Genomic DNA, 17,366 nt, shown 5'->3' with positions numbered 1-17,366 from the left:
TCCAAAATCTAATGGCTTTTATGAGAGTCCCTGAGGCAGAATTAAGCCTAAAGCTTTCAAAAAGGCATAGTTTCACTCAAACTTAGACAAGCCAACTACAGAACAAAACAGAAGTGCCAGCCCAGCTATGAAAGTGCCTGTCTTTCTCATCTCAGAAGAGATGAAGTGTTTCTGCAGGCGAAATGCAGACTTTAATACTAAGAAAGGTCAAAACCTGTTCTGTTGGCTTTGTGTCAGAATTAGCTTAATGACTCATGCTTTCAGAGTATTTCATGAGAGCTACTGCATCAAAAAATACAAGCTGAGCTCAGCCTAATAAATCTTATCTAGGTCCATGCAGACATTATGTATCTCATTTTGCTAGCTGTATTTCTTTTAAATGCTACAGAAAGATGCAAAATGGAATGCTTATTCATTACTCTTTAATTCATTTAATTCCTAATGAGCTGAAAGCAATTACTGATATGGAAATAAAAGTGCATATCATTACTAAATGCTAGTAAACAGAACAAACTTGTCATTTAATAATACCTCAATTTATAGCTCTCCACTGCCTTGACCTTACAATAGGTCAAAAAGGAAATCTCTTCTTTACTACCTTCCCCATCCAAGACTTTTGGTCTAAGTACTCTTGGCTTCCTCTGGGTGAGGCTGTAGAAGGAAGAGGAGTGGATGAGAATAAAAATAGGAAGACAAGAGCATAACTTTCTCATCAGGATCTCAACAGTCCTATAGCAGTCCGTTCTGTTTGTCAGAACTGGCATGCAAGTTAGCCTTGTTTTCTTCTGCTTTCCAGGATGCCAACATAAAAACAGGTAGGCCTTACTGCCTTTATCAACTTTCAACGAAAACATCCAGAAGACTCTCAAGATGTGTAAATAACAAATGAGATGTTAATCTTTTTGGCCAAGTACTGTTAAAATTGAAGTATTACACATTATACCACAAAAAAAAAAAAAAAAAAAAAAAAAAAAAAAAGCTTAACTTCATTACTGCAGAGATTTTTTGAAACAGTTGCACATATTCCAAACCCTGTCCTACTTCGTAGTCTGCTTGTCAACTCAGCTGAACAGAAAGATGGGAAGTGAGATATTACACTGTCATTCTTTCCAACTTTTGTCCAGGAAAACCTTACCTAAGACAAACCTCTCTTAGCATATCTGTAGTAGCTGGGGATGTGAAATCTATCCTGACTTTTCCAAGTGTAGCATTCTTGCTTCTTATCCTACTTTTTGTTTTTTCTTAAAATTCCTTTACTTGCAAAATGGTTACTTTCCTGCAATCTTTCTTATAACAAATTCCCAATGGAATCTGTCACGTAATGTAGATGTCATGCTTAGTGCCTATTTGCATGCAATTTTTTCAGTGAAATTTTGAGTTGTTTACTTCTTGTGCTAAGATCCTTTCTCAATAGCCACATCAAATTACTTTTCTAGATGATGTAGTACAAAATGAAAGTTTAAATAAAATCAATTTGTTATTTTTTATACTTCAAAGATGCACATACATACTGACAGGGAACCAAGACTTAGGCAAGATTCTAAGGGCATTTCAAACAGGCATGAGCCTGTACTGCTGCTGAAAGAAATACGTCTGCTGTTTTGTCAGTGGTTTCTTCAAGTTTTTGAGCTGTGTCTTTTGTGCTGGGGTGAACATGACACTTAGTTGAGAATCCATCAGGAACTGTTAAAGAGAGTTGGCAGAAGAAGAAAAAAGAAAGGAGGTCGCTGTAGCCTGGGTCATTCAGTCTGTTACTGAAGATAAGGGAGAAGTGTCAATTTTCATTTAAGCTGAAGTCTAAACTCCAGGTGTTTCATCCCCTTCTGATGCAGTTCTTCTTCTGGGAATCAGAAAGATGCTAACAAAATCCAAACCTTTATGTGCAGAAGAATTGAATCTCTGGTTCCTCACAAAGATCCTGTTCCTTTTCCAGTGGGGGCCTTATGTGAATGATTCTTAAAAGAGGAATGTGCAGGTTAAGTTAGGACAAGGGCAAAATGTGTTGAACGGCATGGTGTAATAAGCCTATCTAACAGTATCTGCTAGTCTCAAATAATTCCAGCCTTTGCCTGAAAAACAAATCTGGAGAAGTCAGAAACAAAAACAGACTGAAGGTAGGATGCTCCTGATGTCAATACAGAGTCTGCTGTTCTCAAAGTGCTGATAGTGGTATAATTTATAACAGTAAAAGAGATTGTTTACCTAGAGGTCGAATCAAAAACAGCAGCTGACTTCTGTTACAAATAGAAGGAAATTTTCCATATAATCCAACTTTAATAAACATTATTTTTTCTTTAGTAAAAGATAAAAAACATTGCAATCTCACTGCACATCTGCTACTGCTTAAGACCACACTTCTTGATTACTAAGGCATTACAGCTCAGTGAAGGAAGCACAGCATTACAGCCATGCAGCTGTACTTTACCCATAAGTGCAAATTAAAGGCATGGAACTACATCGGGGAAAGTCGGATGGGGGTCAGGGAAAGGGTCTGCACTGGTGGGTGGTGGGCATGGAACGGGCTGCACAAGGCAGTGGCTGCGGCCCTGAGCTCAGTGAATTCAAGGCGCATTTGGGCACCGCTCTCAGATGTAGGGTTTGAGTTTTGGGTGGCGCTGTGCAGAGCCAGGGGCTGCAAACAGTGGTCATTATAGATTCCTTCCAACTTGGGTTGCTCTATGGTTCTGTGATTCCTACGTGAAGAACACCAAGTCGTCAGTTTGTGGAGGCTGACTGAGAAATACCACTTTATTACTCATCATCAACACGGGACAGAACCAGCACAGCTATCTGAGCCCCCAAGGAACTTGATGACGACTGTGACTGCATCAGCGATAGCTACTGAAGGCAGCAGAGAGGAAGTGAGGACAGGACTTTCAGAGGAGACATTGTGGCTTCCAGCGCTCCTCCCACTAGCAAGCAGTCTCACTGCACGGACCTCAAACCCAACCGCCGCCAAGGGCGGCAAAGCGATCTTCACCGGGGGGGGGGCGTGGCTTTTACAGAAGGGGCGCGGCTTCCAGAGAGAGGGCGTGTCCGACCGCACGGCGCGCCGGGCCGAGGGGCGGCAGGAGGGAGGTGGCGGCGTGAGGTCAAAAGTGACGTAGCGTTCCCGGAAGCAGACCGGAGCTGAGGGTACGGTGGCTGAGGAGGCCGTCCCACGCCGCGGTCGGTAGCTCGGCGGAGCCCCCCGCACCCACCTCTCTCCTCCCTACTCCTTCCTTCTCCCCCGGTGCCGCCCGGGAAGCGCGGGCCGAAGCCAGGCGGAGCCATGTCGCTTCTCCAGTCCGCCCTGGACTTTCTGGCGGGCCCCGGCACCCTGGGGGCCGCCAGCCGCGATCAGAACGACTTCGTAGGGCAGACGGTGGAGATGGGCGAGATGAAGCTGCGCATCAGGCGGATCATCGCGGAGGGTAAGCCCGGGACTCGATGGCGGCGGCCGGGCGGGGCCGCGCTGCGCTGCGCTGCGGGAGGCCTTCCCGCGGGCCGCTGCCCCCAGCTGCGGGGCCAGCCGCGGGCGGGCGGTGCTCGGCAGCGGCTGGCTGGGGCGGGGGCTGCCGATGCTGTCGTTTCCTCGTGCCTTGTGGAGCCAGCGCCTTGTCATGGTACTGGAGTGAAAGCGCAGGACCTGAGCTGGGAAGGACGCACGGGGATCAGCACTGTCGACTCCGCACTGTACCCCCCCAGAATCCAACCCTATGAACAGTGTCCAAATGCCCCCTGAGCACCAGCAACTCGGGGCCGTGCCCATTGCCCTGTGTAGCCCGTTCCATGCCCACTGCCCTCTGGTGCAGATCCTTTCCCTGACTGCCACCCGACCTAACCCTGGCAGGGGTGATGTGGTTGCCTAGTGGGGGTGGTGGAGTCATTATCTGTGGAGTTGTTCAAGAATCACACAGTTGTGATCACAGAATGGCCCGGGTTGGAAGGGACCTCAAAGATCAGGAATCTCAAACCACCCTGACACAGACAGGGCCACCAGCCTCCGCATGTAACACCAGACCAGGCTGCCCGAGGCCCCATCCAATCTGGCTTTGAACACTTACGGGGACGGGGCATCCACAGCCTCTCTGGGCAGCCTGTTCCAGCACCTCACTACTCACATAGTAAAGAGCTTCCCCCTGAATGATCCGTAGGGATATGGTGTGGTGGCCAATGATGGTGGACAGCTGGACTAGGTAATCTTGGAGGTCTTTTCCAACCTTGATGATTCCATAAGCTTGTAAAACTGCATTAGTAATTTCGGACCAGCTGGCTGGCCTCAAAGACCATTGTGTTATTGCAGTGTGAAATGTGAGGTTTTGGTAATCTTTGCTACGCAGAATGCGGGACACATCGCTTAGGACCCTGTGGTCAGGGAGGAAATGAAAGCATGTAACTTCTGAAAGAGAATTTCTGCAGTCAAAAGTGGAAGGCTTGGAATTTCCTTGAATGCAGGTGTATCAACAGTCTCAAGGTTTTGCCAACAAGAAGGGAGTAGAAGTACAGAAAAGTCTGCAGACACAACTACCCCGCACTGGGCTTCTTTGGGGCAGTTTTCACTCTCAGTGAAAATTTTTGGATAGACATTGTAGCACACTGCTTGGTAGCCTATTCTGAGATAGATGCAGTGTTTGGTGTGTGTGTGTGTGTGTGCTCGCTAATTAGATTTTAGTAGAAATTAGGATCATATGCTTATTTTCAGAGGAATTTTTTTTGTCTTCAACCAGAAGGAAAGTTGGAGGCTTGTCTTGAGATGAAAAATGGGAAATTTGTTATTATTTATACATAATTCATGAACTTTGCCCATTATGTTGCTGGTTTTTTAGGATTGAGCAAAGGAACAGCAAAGGAAAAGCTGGCCAGGCAGGTACTGTCAAGAGAAATATTTAATTCTTGGTTCTGAAGGAAGTATTTCATACTTGAGCAGCAGCTCACCTTCTAAAATGTTGGAGTAGAGATGCCGGTTAGATGATTTCAAGCATATAGAGATGTGCTTTAAGTCTAACCCTCATAACATGCGTTGTCACCAGTTTCTGGTGTTCCTTGTTTGCCTTGGTATTAAAGGTTTTACTTTCCCTTTCACTGACTGAAACCACTCTTAACAGCTTGTGTGTGCTAAGAGGTAAGACTTTCTACCCAACACAGCGGTGCTAAAACAATCTTTTGGTATATTCAGTATTCATGCAACTGCAGATTGCAATAGTGAACTTGTGCTGACACCTGGAAGTCTTCTGGGGACAATTTGTGTGCGTCAGCTGTTGCAAGAGTCTTGCTTTATTAATCACTTTCTCAAAACAAACAACCAGCAATAACCAACATAAAAACAAAGGAAGAAAAACCATCACACATAAAAAAAACTCAACGATTTTTCAGTAGGAAACTTACATGTGGTGGTCTAAATGTTCCATTCTCTTCTGCTGTTTTTAGAGTTAGATCAGGAATGTTTGTGTATTGGATTTAGTATTAGATTTGTTGCGGAAATTGAACTTTGCAACTCACCCTGAGCCTTGGGCTTGATGATTTCTCAGAAATGCATATCTGTGGCTTAAGAGCAGCCCCCCCAGTGCTAAACACGTTGAAAGTCTTTTTCTTTTAAATGAGTTTTCATGGCAGATTCCACAGCGGAAGTTCAAGTGGGGCTTTCAGAATTTACATTTCAAATCTGCAGTGAAATGTATCTGGATAGAAGATGTATGGAGATGACCTTTTCTGTAAGGCAATACAATTTCCTTTGCTTTTAGTTGGTGTGCGTGGAGCCTGTGGGTTAGCATTATGGAATACGATGTGGCAGGGGTTAATTTGGCTGTTCTTGCACCTTGCAGCTCTTTCCAGCTCAGTATTGTGCTGCCTGTCTGCACTGGTGTAAATGTATGTGCGCCCACACTGTAAACCAAGACACTAGTTATACAGTTCACATAAGTGTGCTTCCCTCACTGTTCTGCAGAAATGCCGCAGCAGGAGTGGGTCTGAGCCCATGGTATGTGCTGCCATGGCTTCTCTGGGCAGCCTGTGCCATTGCCTTGCTGGCCGGTGAGTTGAAGCTTCTGCTTTGCATCTATGAGCCTATTCATTTTCTGCTCAAACTCAGTGTCTCCTGTGACATTGTCCAGGCTGCTTCTGTGACTAGGTTTGGAATCTCCACTTGCTCCTACTTCAACCACACCATGATTTTCACCTTGAGGGAGCTCCTCCCTGTTAAAATGATCCAGAGCAGAAGACTTTCTTCAATCCTTAGGTTAGTAGCAGATTGATTATTTATTTCACAATCTATATTAAAGTTAATAATCTTCATAAATAAAAATAATCTTTATAAATTTCCATCGCTGTTACTAGCTCCACACTGTGTACTTGAGTTGCTCTTTATTTCATTTCAGCTACCGATCTTCTCTTGTTCAGAATCACCTTTGCTCTCTTCTGCTTCTTCCCCCATGTTTTCCTTCATGCCATCTCTCAGATCAGACATTTGCTTTTAATAGTAAACTAACTTGAAGGAACTGGTTAGCCTCTATGTTTTCTACTTCAACATTTCAGTAGTTAATTGTGGCTAAGTAATTTTAGAGGAAGTGAGTCAGTGCCTTTACGTTTACTCTCTTCTTGCCCTTCACGTGGTTCTGGTTTCAGTGCTTGTTATGGTTCTTTGGGGTCTGCCAGTTAAGTCTCACACTGCCATGAAATTCTACTTAACTAAATATTGATTACATGACTAGTTGGTTACTTTGACTAATATGGTAGTATCTTATTTGCTTTCATGTGGGCTACATCTTTCATATGCCCACGCATCACTCACCAGTCTCAGTATTTTGTACTTGTTTCCGTCACTGCATGAACATATGTTCTTACCAGGCAGTCTGGATGCATGTAGTCCAATTACATGTGGCAGATGTCTTCCGATGCTTTCTGTTGTCTTTGAGTTTTACTGTGTTAAGTGTCCTTCTCCTTTGTTCAGGAATGCTTAACTTCCTGTATCATTCTGTATGAGATAGCTGAGGAACTCAGGCTGTTGTGGCTGGTTCAGCTATCGATACACCTGCATATTTGACCTTGTAAGAGTGGTTGGGAATAGGTGATTGGAGCAGGCTAAACTGTAGTCCTCAGAAATTAGTGTCTTATTTCTCAATCCTGAAAGTTGGCATATTTGTGTAGTAACACTGCAAGTTTGTTTTCTAAATGCTGGGTGTTGCTGGCTGTCCATTTTCCCTGTCTAGGACAAAGAATCACTTACAGTAAGCCTTGTGCTTGTTTGCTTGTTAACAGTGACATTCAGTGGTGATGAATAGGGAAATTTTGTTGTCTCCACCCGTCCTGTAGGAATAATAAAACCTGCTCACTGAGCTGTCAAAATATTAATTGAGAAACTGTCAATGTCAGACCATCAGTGAATTACAGGAACTTGTTTTGGTGTCATTCCTTTATTCTGTCCAGGAATGCTACTGCAAGGAGAGGGTAAATTAAATTGGCTTCAGTATTGTATTAGTATTATTCATTATAACTGGAGAGGGAGAGGCACACTTGCTCTGTGCTGAATGAGTACGTAATAAAATACCTTTACTTTTTAGAGCATGTATCTGAAAGATGGGATGACAATTTCAGAGTTAATGTAAGATGTTGACAAAACTGCTTATGTACTTAAAAATTATGCACTGTTTAATCATATGTTATTCCTTCAGTATTTCTAGTGAGTTTATTTTGTAAAAGCAGTTTGTGGTGAGTGTGATGGGGTAGCAGAAACAGTTACAAGAGTTCATAAATTGTTTCCTATTTTGTTGACAAAGTAAAAATGTATCAAGTGTAGAGAACTTCAAGTTGCTTTCTAGCAGTAAGCAGAAGCTTGAGTTGATCCACTAAACATAAACTGATGTTTTTCAGTGTCTCCTAAGTTTGTACAGATAAATTTCTGCAAGTTTTATGTTAAGTAATTAGGCAGTGCTTCTAAGGGCTCTCACAGTGTGTTAAAAATCAATTGACAAATTCACTAGTAATTCCAATTGCCTCTCAGTGCATAATAAAATCTTCCTAGGAGTATTTCATTAGCAGTGAAATGTTAACTTGAGAACTGCTGTCTTGTTTTATGGGTTAAATAATAAATTATCAAAGTGTTCTTTTTCATCTTGAAATTTTTCTGGAGCAGAGATCACAGTACGGGAAAATTAATCTTTAAGTAAATTAGAGTCTTTTTCTTCTGTGAGATAAATCATATACAAAATAGTCCTCTATCATCAAATAGTGTTTTGGTATCTTTTTTAAAAATACTTTGACTTACCATGCTGAAGATAAGTGTATCCCAACTTAGTAATCTAAAATATCTGTTTTTCAGCATTGAATTTCTGGAGTTAATAGAGTAAAACCAGAAAAATGCTAAAGTATGTGTGTGTAAACTAAGTTCTGTAGGGCTAATGGTACTTCCGTATAAGAGGTCTGTGGGTTGTGAATAGAAGAAGGGCATGGAGGCCATGCTGCTGAGGCATGGTGACTGGTGCTCATGTGTGCACTGATTGTTACTGGTGCTTGCAGCTCACTTGGAGCTTTGGTCTTTGAACATGGGTCATACCTCTCAAGCATGAGAAGGGATTTGATTAGGAAGCCTAATCAAAAGTTGTGGCTTCTCAACACTTGAGTTTCATTCCGAGGATGACCAGGTTATCTTGCTTGCTTTGCCAGTGCTGTGAAGTCTGTTATTGATAGTTATAGCTGATCAGTGCCATGCAGAATTGTGGTTTTCTTGCAAATGTTCCTATTCAAAAAGGAGCAATATTGTTTCAGATAGCTGTCTGAAGAATACTCTCTGTGGTGTTGTGTACTTCCATCTGTGATATACAGATGGTGTGCTTTATCCCCTGCACCCATATGGAGGTGCATGTTTGTAATTGTTAACCAGAACACTTGTACTGGGGGCATTAGGAATGCTGACACTACTACTACAGAATGCAACAAAACTGCTGTTAGAAAATGAATTGAAGGAAATGGTAAACGCAATACAAACATGAGTGGTGTATGGCAGGACTGACTCTAGCAAGGGCTGCTGTCATCTCAGGTGTCACTGATGATCTGACTCTTCTGTAGTGTGTTGCTTTTTCTATTTGTTATTGGGATGTTTTGTTTTTGCTGGTTCTATATGGAACCAAAGAAAACACGATATCTAGATGCCTGTCATTCATGCAGATCCTGCTGTTGATGCTAGTGGCAAGGTAACAGGAAATGTGTGGGTGGTGACATCTGGGTGTTGTGTAAGAGAAGAGAACCTAGTGGCTGATTCCCATGTGACACTTTCTGAAGTTCTTCTTTAAAAGCCTTTATCTCACTGAATTGCACAAATAACTCTGGCCTCATATGAGTCTACCTCATGGGCAGAGAAAAGGTAATGAGCAGTACTATGACTGTACCAATTTAGATCCCACATTTTTTAAAAAGTATCTTGTAAAATTTTCTCCTTTCATTGTTGCCTTTCTATGGAAAGGCTAACAGAAACCAAACAAAAAACACCTCCACAAACAGTTGTTTAGTGAAAATTTTTAAATTTGAATTGAATCTTGGTTTTATATATGCATGCTTTAAAAAAAAAATAAAGATCTACATATGCAGACTGACAAAATAGAGGACAGTAACCAAATTGGTGTGGCTTTGACATGTGCAAAAGAAAGCAAGTACTGCCAAGAATATTTCAGCTCTGATATGTAGTTTACATATACTGTTGGTACCAAACAATGTGTTTATTTCTTAGATTCAAAAGAGCTTCTATTTCCGTGTGTTGTGTCTGTTCAAATAAAAAATTGGCTTACCCGAGAGCTGAAAATCAATGACTTAGTGTTGTTGTTTTGCAGGTGGTTTTGCGTTTGTCTATGAAGCTCAAGATCTTGGAAGTGGCAAAGATTACGCTTTAAAGGTAAAGTGAATTTGCTTCACTGCAGGTTTGCAAAGTCTGTCTTTGCTTAATGCTTTATAATGACTGCTGATTCTTGACGTAGTCTGTTGAAGAAGTCATTTGGAAAAACCCAGGATGAAACCTAGTGCTGTTTGCTCTGCAGTGTACCCATATTTAGAAACATCATTGCTCTTAGGACCTTGCATTTTTACGCTGAAATACCAATGACAAGAATTGATCTATTAAGTAGTAGTGCTGCTTATCTCAATTTATTCTAGATGTTCATGGCTCTGCTTTCGAGGATTCAGTTGCATAGTTAGAAAGGATCTTGCCTAGTTGCCTAGTGGAAGATACTAGAATATTTTCGTATTAAAATACTAAAAATGGTTTAGACCTCCACATTTTGATCTATTCATTGAATTTTCAACTGAATGTTTCTCAGATTCATCTGGATTCTCATGTTCTGAAGGCCTAGAATAATGTGATAGCTTAAAAACAAGTATTATGGAGAGAACAATAAAGTAAAGCCGTTTACCTTATTATCATACATTTTTTTAAAAACAGAGTAGTTGTTTGTGATTACTACAAAATGGCCTGGAATGGTCTAGCTAAATAAGAAAAAGGATGTCTTGGGGAGAAGAGGGGAAAAAAAGTAGTATAAGAGGTGAGAGTAGTAAGTTGGCATTACATCACTAAGAAGAATTTGCTCCATTTTCATACCACATCCTAGAATAACAAAATTTGTGACCATAAGCATGCAATTTGGCTTCAGTAACATATTTTGTTACTGCAGTACATGTGCAGTTTGTGTGTTCAAAATGTCATATAGAAATAGCCCCCCATTTAAATATAATGAAATCCATAGAACGACTTTGGTTGGAAAGGGCCTTAAGGATGATAGAGTTCCAAGTTTCCAGTAGGCAGGGATGCCAGCTACTAGATCTTGCTGCCTGTGGTGCTATCCAGTCTGGCCTTGAATGCCTCCAGGGCTGGGGTGTTCACAACTTATTTGGGCAGCATGTTTCACTTTCTCAGGACCCTTTTAGGAAAAAAAAGTTTTCCTGACATCTAAACTTCCCCTCTTTTAATGCAAATCCATTCTTTGTTCTATTGTTATCACTGTTCCCATATGAAAGGTTGATATGCCTCCTGCTTATAAGCTGCCTTCAAGTACTGTCTCAAAAGGCTGTAATGATGTCTCCCCCAGAGCCTTCGTTTCTCCCAGCTAAACAAGCTCATCTCCCACAGTCTCTCTTGCATAAGAGTGGTGCTCCAGCCCCCTGGTCATCTTTGTGGCCCTTCTCTGAACCTGCTCCAATAATTCTATATCTGTTTTATTTTCGGGGCATTGGTCTTTGATGCAGTACTCCAGGTGGGTCCTCATGAGGACAGACTAGAGGGGTGTAGTCACTTTCCCTGCCCAGTCCTCTTTTGATGTGGCCTGAAAGACTGAGCCTGGGCCACAGGCTCATGTCCAGCTTTTTGTCTGCTGGATTCCCAGGTTCTTCCCCACAGGGCTGCTCTCAATCTGTTCTTCTTCCAGTCTGTACTCATGTCTGGGGCTGCCCCCAGTAAGATGCGGCACCTTGCACTTCGCTTAGTTAAACTTCCTTGCATTCATGTAGAATTGCTTCTTAAGGCTGTTTGGTTCCCTGTGGGTGGCATCCTTTCCTTCTGTTTAGCGACTGCATCAGTCAGCTGGGTGTCATCAGCAAACTTGCTGAGGGTGCACTCAATCCCATCATCTGTGTCACTGATAAAGATGTTACAGGGCATCAGCATGAATCAGCAGGATCCCTGATGGACATCACTAGTCACTGGCCTCCACCTGCCCATGGAGCCATTGACCTCTGGCCATGAACCTCAAGCTATGACCATCCAACAATTGCTTCTCTGTCCAGCTTTCAAATCTATATTCTTCCAACTTAGAGATGAGTATGTATGTGGGACTGTGTCAAAAGTCTTGCGGAAGTCCACAGTGATGGCATCAGTTGTTCTTCCTTTGTCCATTGATACTGTTACTCTCTTGTAGAAGGCCGCCAAGCAGAATCGTCTGCAGTGAAACCATGTCATCTGTTACAGATCACTTCTTCACCTTGTGTATGCCTTAATATGTGCTCTTGTTCATTCAGAGCCCTGGGATGCATTGTCATGTGGCCCCACAGACATAGACACATTCAGTCTCATCAGCCAGCCTGAAATTTTTTTACAGTGACAATGATTGTGTTCCCCCAGTCCATGCTTAGAGGTTCAGGTACATGAGAGGCATGGGAAGCTTGGTCCTCAGTGAAGTCTGAGGCAAAGAACTGGTTGAGTATCTGAGTGTTCTCCATGTCTGTTGTTGCCAGTTCTCTCTGGTCATTTATCAGAGAGGGTACACTGTCCTTGGTCTTTCTCTTCTGACTGATGTACTTGTGGAATCCATTATTGGTATTTTTCACATCCTTCACCAAGTTCGGTTCCACACTCACCTTGGCTTTCATTATCCCATTTCTGCATGTGTGGATGACACTGCTGTGTTCTTCCCAGGCCACCCTGCTTCCACTGTCTATATATTTCCCTCTTTTTCCTCATTTTGACCAGTAGTCTTTGCTCAGTCTTGCTGGTTTCCTACTTCCTCTACCTGATTTCTTTTTCTGAGAGATGGTTAGCTGTTGTGCTGTCAGAAATCTTAAGCAACTGCCAGCTCTGTTCCATTTCTAAATCCATCCTCCCTAAGGCGAATTTCCCTGCAGACCCCATCCAGTAATTCCTCAAACAGCCTGAAGTTTCCTCTTCTGAAGTTCAGGGTCCTAACTCTGCTCTTTGCCATGTTTGCATTCCTCAAGATCATGAACTTGACCAGGGCATGGTTGCTGCAGCCCAGGCTGCCTTCAGTCTTAACCTCTTTTGATGTTTTCCTCTGCACTGGTGAACACCAGATCTAGTAATGCTTCACCTCTGCTGGATCTGTCCAATACCTGGACCAGGAATTTATTCCCATTGGATTCTGGGAGTCTTCTGGATTGTTTGTAGCTCAGTGTTGTTTTCTCAGCACATGTCTGAGAGACTGAAATCCCCCCATCAGGATGAGAGCCTGTGAGCTCAGTGCTTCTTGCAGCTGAAGTAACAGCCTTGTCAGTAGGCTCCACTTGATCAACCAGCCTGTAGTAGAGCCTGACTGCTAGATGTCTTTTATTGATTGGGTTCCTAATTTTAGCTCACAAGTTCTGAACCTGGTCACAGCTGTTTCTCAGTGACAGCCTTTTGCAATCTGTCTACTTCACGCAGAAGGCAACTGTACTTTCTCTTTGTGGAACTATTAACAAATGCTCAGATTGATCCTGCTCAAATGTTGATTTCAAATCAAAATAATATTAAAAGTAGTGATGTTAGATTTTGTTACTCATTACTCTGGTACCTAGAAGCTGGGCTACATGTTTGGAGAAGTTTTGATGGAGTTGGGTAAAGGCTGTTTTTAAAGATTTGATACAGAAGTTAGATCTTTATTTGTAAAGTGCATAATGATGGAACCAGGAGACTTGAATGCTTCATACAACAGATAACTCAGAGCAGTTCCTTTCTAAGTGGCAGAGGTTAGCACTGCTCAATTGTCCCTAGGCATTAACAGAACAGATGGTTGGAAAACTGAACATTACATTTGTAGTAGTCTGTCCCAGTGCAGTAATATTTTGCCTACTGTCCTGTTGCATTTCCTTCAGGCTTTTTGACTGTCTGATCCTTTGTGTTCTAAAAAAAGTATGTAAAATCAGCGTGTGTTACTTTTCTGTAAGTTTTAATACATACATTTTTCAAAATATTCTGTTTTCTGACAGCGGTTGTTATCCAATGAGGAAGAAAAGAACAAAGCTATCATTCAGGAAGTTTGTTTTATGGTATCCTTTTCTGAACGTATTTAAATGTTTTGATTTAATTATCAAACATTTCTAAGAGACTGTCCACAGATTTCTACCATGCCTTACGCTGCTTAGGAGTACTGACATTTAAGGAAGACAAGAGTTTACGGTCTGGGATGAACCTGATGGTGACATTCCAGCAAGCTCAGTTCCTCAAACTGCAGAAATTTAATGTGTGCGGGTGGTTTTAGTAGCCGCTGTAGACTTTGTCATGCACTTTGTCTACCAGAAAATAATATTTCTCATCAGGGCTTTATTTAAAATGATATTCAAATCTTAATGAGACTTCTCTCATGTGCACTGGATTTACTGGTTGTTTGTTTTGGCGGGGGAGGGGATGACTCAGAATGTTGCTTTTACTGTCAGTGTAATATAGTTTCTGCCTCCGATACACTTGGTTTTAAAAATGGTACTAAGTATCTGGAAAGGAATTTTGATAGAGTTATATGCAGCAGAAAGCAGAAGCTGTACTGTCAGTGTGTTTGACAGTTTTCACTTTCAGTGATGTCAACTAGTAATGTGTCATGTTATCTCGTATTTTAATGTCAAAATAACGCTTTCAGTGTTTGGCTTTAAGTAAACTCAGGACTTACACCCCAGCATCTACTCTAAGACCCTTTGTTTCAAGAGTGATTGAATAACTGTATTAATGCTCCTGTTTTTTGGCTACCACTGAGTATTCAGTTGCAATAGGATTAGCAAGCAAAACCACTGATCTTAAGCTGTTCAGATGTTTTTGTGTGGTTATCAGTATTTATCAAAACCTTAAACAGGGTACATTCAAGTACTGAATATCCTAATTCTGTGTGTTTTCTAGCTGCTCTGATTACATCTTTCCAGGAATAACTTATAATGCTTTGGATGTCTTTTCACAGCTTACTTGATCATGTTGTGTAAATATTTTAATAGGGCTAACAGTTGCTCTCTTTGAGATACAACTGAAATGAAAGTACTTCCTACAGCTCTGAGCAGAGAGATCTGAAAAGAAACATGATTTTAAAAAATAAATAAATAAATAAATAATTAAAAAAAAAATTAAGAACTAAAAACATTTGTGTTCATTCTAAATGGTGAATTCGTCTTGTCCTCTTGTCCTCTGTTTTACACGTTTGTTGCTCTTAGGTCATCTTTTTTTATTTTTTCTAGATTTGGTGAATGCAGCTTGTAAATACTGTTTGTCATATGGGTGTAGTTCTCAGTGTTTGGCTAATGTAGTGCACGTAGGACCAACCCATATGGGCATGATGTGTGTATAAACCTCCCTTGAGCTCACTTATACATTTTTTCCCTTTATCATACATTAAAAACTGATAATTTAAATTTTTGAGCAACTAGTGAAAAAATGATGAAGGTTGTAGTTTGAATTAAGATTCCCTTTTTTTTTTTTTTTTTTTTTTTTTTTTTTTTTTTTTTTAGCTTTTGTTTATTAGTGAAGTTTATTGTGCTGACTTTGAATTAAGCATTGTGAAGTTATGAGGGCTGCACTGGAAGTAATGCTTCCTATTGCGTGAAGTGGCTGTTAGCAGTGTGACAGTAGAACTTTCTCTCTGATGTTCCATTAGATGTCATTGCTGTGTGACAGCTGGCAAGAGGGGCAGTCTGACAAGAGAGTGTGGATGGAGTGGTGTCTTTGAATTTCTTGAGGAAAAAGGGGTACCTGCTGACATTCATCAGTGCTTGCTGACTGTTTATGGAGACCAAACACTGGATGTCATGCAGTGAAGCTTTGGTGGTGATGTGTTTTGGCATTGGTGCAGATTTTTGCAATGTGGGCATGCAAGCTCGTTTTCATTGCTGGCATGTGATGACTAATGGTGATGACTTCTGAAAAATTATTTTGTAGCTGAGAATTTGCTCTGTGAAATATTTTTATTGTGCTCTTTGTTGCCACTTCCATTGAAATAAACAGGAGGCATAACTTTGGGAGCAACTTTATGTGAAAAGGCAGGGTTTGATGCAATAGGTCTTTCTAGATCAGCTAGCTAGAGCAGCAGTGTTTCTGACCCATGCGTTCATGTCTTATAGTCATTGTTGAAAAGAAAAAGAAATACTTAGATGTGTTACAAAGTCTAGTTTCCTTGCAGCCTTAATCACAAGGGTATTTTTGAAATGTTTTATTTTAACTTCTTGCATGTTACCTTAGTGGCTTGCCTTGAAGTCTGTTTCTGCAGTTGGATATGAATTTACTTGTTCTGTTGAGTGCTGTAAGTCCAGCTATAATGATATCTGGGTTGAGCTAACATTTCAAATTTTCACAGGCAAAAGTTGCCTGTGAACTGCTGTATACAAAACTATCTTGGCAGTTTTCTTCCTTGAACACTTTTTCTCTAGAAAAAACTTTCAGGTCACCCCAACATTGTCCAGTTCTGCTCTGCTGCATCTATAGGGAAAGAAGAATCAGACACAGGACAAGGAGAGTTCCTTCTGCTTACAGAGTTGTGTAAAGGTAAATATTGTTTCTTTTCTTAGCACTGCATGTTGTTTTTTAAAGCTGTTTTTCACAGGTTACTTCAGAGCATGGAAGTTCTGAAAACCCTCTTAAAGTTAATCAGATGAAACTAGTGTTCACCTTCATAATTGGAGCATTATGTTCTTTCAGGGAATTAAATTTTATCATAAATATGTAGTAACTGTGAACGTCTTAGTATTTGAGACTAGTCATAGAAGGGACAGCAGGAGAGTATTTCCTGGGAGTGTTGTTTTGTTTGGCAGCCTTCATGGGTTTGTCACTTTCAGAATATCTGTCTACAACTCAATACTTTAAGTCTTCTTTGTTGATGAGAGTTTCTCTATACATGACAAGCTTTCAGGATGTATGGTATTTTGCATGTACTTATGTGAATTTGTTTGATTTTTCTCCAGGACAACTGGTGGAATTCTTAAAGAAAGTGGAATCCAAAGGGCCAATCTCCTGTGACACAGTTCTGAAGATCTTTTATCAGACCTGCCGAGCAGTGCAGCATATGCATAAACAGAAGCCACCTATCATCCATAGAGATCTAAAGGTATTTAAATACAGAGTTTTTAAATAGCAGAAAGAGCCTGTAAAGCTGGTGTTTAGGCTGTTAATTGACTACAGTGGGCAATCTTGAAAGTATGTATATGTGTATGTGTGTGCATATAGTGTTTAGGTGGATTGTGTTGCTAACATTACTGTATAATGAAGATCTTCACCAAAATACTTTTATCTTTTTAAGCATTTTTTCTTGTGTATGTGGTGTTAGTACTTATTGTACTCAACCTAAATAAGATGACAGATGTCACACAACATGGTTTGCTGATGAAGTTGAACTAGAGGTGGTTTTTTGATTAAAAAATAACTAGAGTTATAGTATGATTTGTAGTTTTGCTAAGGAAAATTGCTCAGTGCTGGCAAGCAGTCTTGTAGGTAATCTTAAGTAAGAGATTTTAACCAAGTCTGCATTAAACTTCTTTGGTCATACTTCGTAGAATAAAATTTTGTATACTTTGCTGAAGTCTTTTATGTCTATGAACAGAAAAGGTACCTCTTTTCTCTCTAGAAGTATTATTAGTAGTTACTAATAAATATGAATTTTTTACATCAGTGAGAAATGCGTTTTTTATCTCAACTATTTTATAGCTGAGACAGTGCTATGTTTGACCAGTTT

The 17,366-nt window shown here is 41.0% G+C and overlaps 1 protein-coding gene across 1 annotated transcript in view; it reads left to right on the top strand.

Annotated features, from left to right (window-relative positions):
• Window positions 1-3,271: 3,271 nt before the first annotated feature.
• GAK (cyclin G associated kinase) overlaps window positions 3,272-17,366 on the top strand; it is a gene marked incomplete at both ends in the record, with an annotated part of 62,036 nt that continues 47,941 nt past the window's right edge. The window contains 5 exons of the mRNA XM_079548061.1: window positions 3,272-3,413; window positions 9,801-9,862; window positions 13,657-13,716; window positions 16,069-16,183; window positions 16,600-16,742. Of these exons, the coding sequence (XP_079404187.1) occupies window positions 3,272-3,413; window positions 9,801-9,862; window positions 13,657-13,716; window positions 16,069-16,183; window positions 16,600-16,742 (522 nt within the window). The remainder of the gene's footprint in view (window positions 3,414-9,800; window positions 9,863-13,656; window positions 13,717-16,068; window positions 16,184-16,599; window positions 16,743-17,366) is intronic.

Source organism: Tetrao urogallus (genome assembly GCF_951394365.1).
Source record: "Tetrao urogallus genome assembly, chromosome: Z".
NCBI classification, from domain to species: Eukaryota; Metazoa; Chordata; class Aves; order Galliformes; family Phasianidae; genus Tetrao; species Tetrao urogallus.
The sequence above is the reverse complement of the archived record's forward strand: the minus strand, read 5'-3'. Positions and strand labels throughout refer to the sequence as shown.